The 2,230-nt window shown below is 34.9% G+C and overlaps 1 protein-coding gene across 1 annotated transcript in view; it reads left to right on the top strand.

The window, feature by feature from the left end:
- Positions 1 to 2,002, top strand: part of ANGPTL5 (angiopoietin-like 5) — a 29,810-nt gene extending 27,808 nt beyond the window's left edge. The window contains exon 8 of the mRNA XM_006833760.1: positions 1,378 to 2,002. Within this exon, the coding sequence (XP_006833823.1) occupies positions 1,378 to 1,697 (320 nt within the window). The 3' untranslated portion in view covers positions 1,698 to 2,002. The remainder of the gene's footprint in view (positions 1 to 1,377) is intronic.
- Positions 2,003 to 2,230: the final 228 nt, after the last annotated feature.

Here is a 2,230-nt window from a genome sequence, read left to right as displayed (position 1 = left end):
TTGCGGTCCCCAATAGTTAATGTTTCAAAAATTTGTTAGCCAAAGCATAAGTGTAGGTGAAGTTTAGGTGCTATGGGTTTAAATTGGTGGTGGTAGTGGTGTGCCGTGGATTCAGTGCCCTGTACGGCGAACAAGTACGTGGTTTCTGAGGCTGCAAATCTTAATGGGAGCAGAAAGCCTCATCTTTCTCCCATAATAGCTGGTAGTTTTGAATTGATGACCTTGAGATTCACAGTCCAATTCATAACTACTACACTACTAGAGCTCATTATGGGTTTAATTAGGATCTTTGAATTATATAGAGTTTTTATAAAACAAAACTTAACTCCTGTTTCTACTATTTACCTAACTGGGTTGCCTTGGATAAGATACTTAATCTTGAAGGTTTTTGTGACGTGTGGGGATATCATACATGCAATGTCTAATGTAAATCCTTAAAAATAGTATTGTTTTAATTGTTATTCAATTAGTCCACATATATTGTTGTTGTTAAGTGTCATTATTGTTGCTGTGGTTAAGTGCTGTTGAGTCAGTTCTGCCTCATAATGACTCTGTATAGGGTTTCTGAGGAGCAGCTGGCGAGCTTGAACCACTGACCTTGTGGTTGGTTAGCAGTCCAGTGCTTACCCTACAGCACCACGCCAGGACTCTACATATCATGTGGAGAGCCAGAAAGAAAAGGTACATCTCAGGAGTGTGTATGTTTTTTTCTTGAAGGTATTGAGCATTTTACATAAACTTTGTTGTTAAGTGAGTCAGTTATGACTTATTAGAGACTCTGTGTAGGATTTCTGAGGGCCTTGTAGTTCAAACTGACCTTATGGTGGAATGCTTATCCTAGAGTGTCACACTAGGACTTCATGCCTCCTAAATAAAACCAAACATTTTTTGCTACTATAGATCTAGTTTCTTCCTCTACACCTCTCTATCTAAAGACATGTAAAATATTAGGAGGTAGGAAGCCTATTGTGTGTGATTTTATTTTTAAATATCATCAACTAATATTATTAGCTAATTAAATTATGCTACTTAATTTAATTAATTGATATCTAAATTTTTCTTCTCTGAAGTATGATAGGTATATACACCATTAATTTTGGTCCAAACAGTCTGATTCTTTCTACACAGCTAAAACTTCCATTTGTGGTTGTTCTTGTATCTCAAACATCCACTTAAAGATTCTTATCCTGTTGAGGAATTGATCACCAGATTTTGGTATATTGCAATCTGGAAGAGAGATTTTCACATGGTAAATAGTAGAAAAATAATGTAAACCTTATTTCTGGATGCAATGGATTTGTATAATAAACTGATATAATTAAAATAATGAAAAGTGTCTTTAAACTTAGTCATTTAAAAAAATTCTTTTTCATCCAGGTGATGCATTTCGGGGTCTCAGACAAGAAGACAATCAAAATGCAATGCCTTTCAGCACATCAGATGTTGATAAGGATGGGTGTCATCCTGCATGCCTGGTCCATGGTCAGTCTGTGAAGAGCTGCAGTCACTTCAATAGTAACACTGGTTGGTGGTTTAATCAGTGTGGTCTCGCAAATCTGAATGGCATTTATCACTTCCCCAGAAAACCACTTGGAACTGGAATTCATTGGGGGACATGGACCAAAAACAACTCAACCATCAAGATTAAATCTGCTTCTATGAAAATTAGAAGAATTTACAATCCGTATTTTAAGTAGTCTCATTTAAAAAAATTGTTATGCAAATTCCAGTCATATTTGATAATGTGTTAGCGATTCTACATCATTTCTTTTTTTATTCAGTGTTTTATCATATTAGATAATATTTAGCTATAGATGGCATCTAGGTGTTATGAGTTTAACTCAAATCTTTTATTTTGTAGCGTTTTATAAAACAAAGCATAACTTAGTGTATATTTTTTCTTACTAACCATATATGAACAATATATAATAAAGTTTTCTTTAAGTGAATTACAGCATGTCTTCCTGAAATCTACAGTCTGTTCAAGGACTTCCTGTTCTTTTGAACCATATGTTGTGGTTGTTGTTAAGTGCTGTTGAGTTGGTTCTGACTCATAGCGATCCTGTATAGGGGAGCAGCTAGTGGGTTTTAACTGCTGACCCTATGGCACCACACCAGGAGTCCCTTGAAGCATATACACCATAGTCAATTATTAGGAAAATATAAGAGAGTCTTACATTATTGATTTGAATTAATATAACCTGAAGATAATTTCTATTGAAGACCATTA

Source organism: Chrysochloris asiatica, unplaced genomic scaffold (assembly GCF_000296735.1).
Source record: "Chrysochloris asiatica unplaced genomic scaffold, ChrAsi1.0 scaffold00008, whole genome shotgun sequence".
NCBI lineage: Eukaryota > Metazoa > Chordata > Mammalia > Afrosoricida > Chrysochloridae > Chrysochloris > Chrysochloris asiatica.
This window is presented reverse-complemented; position numbering and strand designations above follow the sequence as displayed.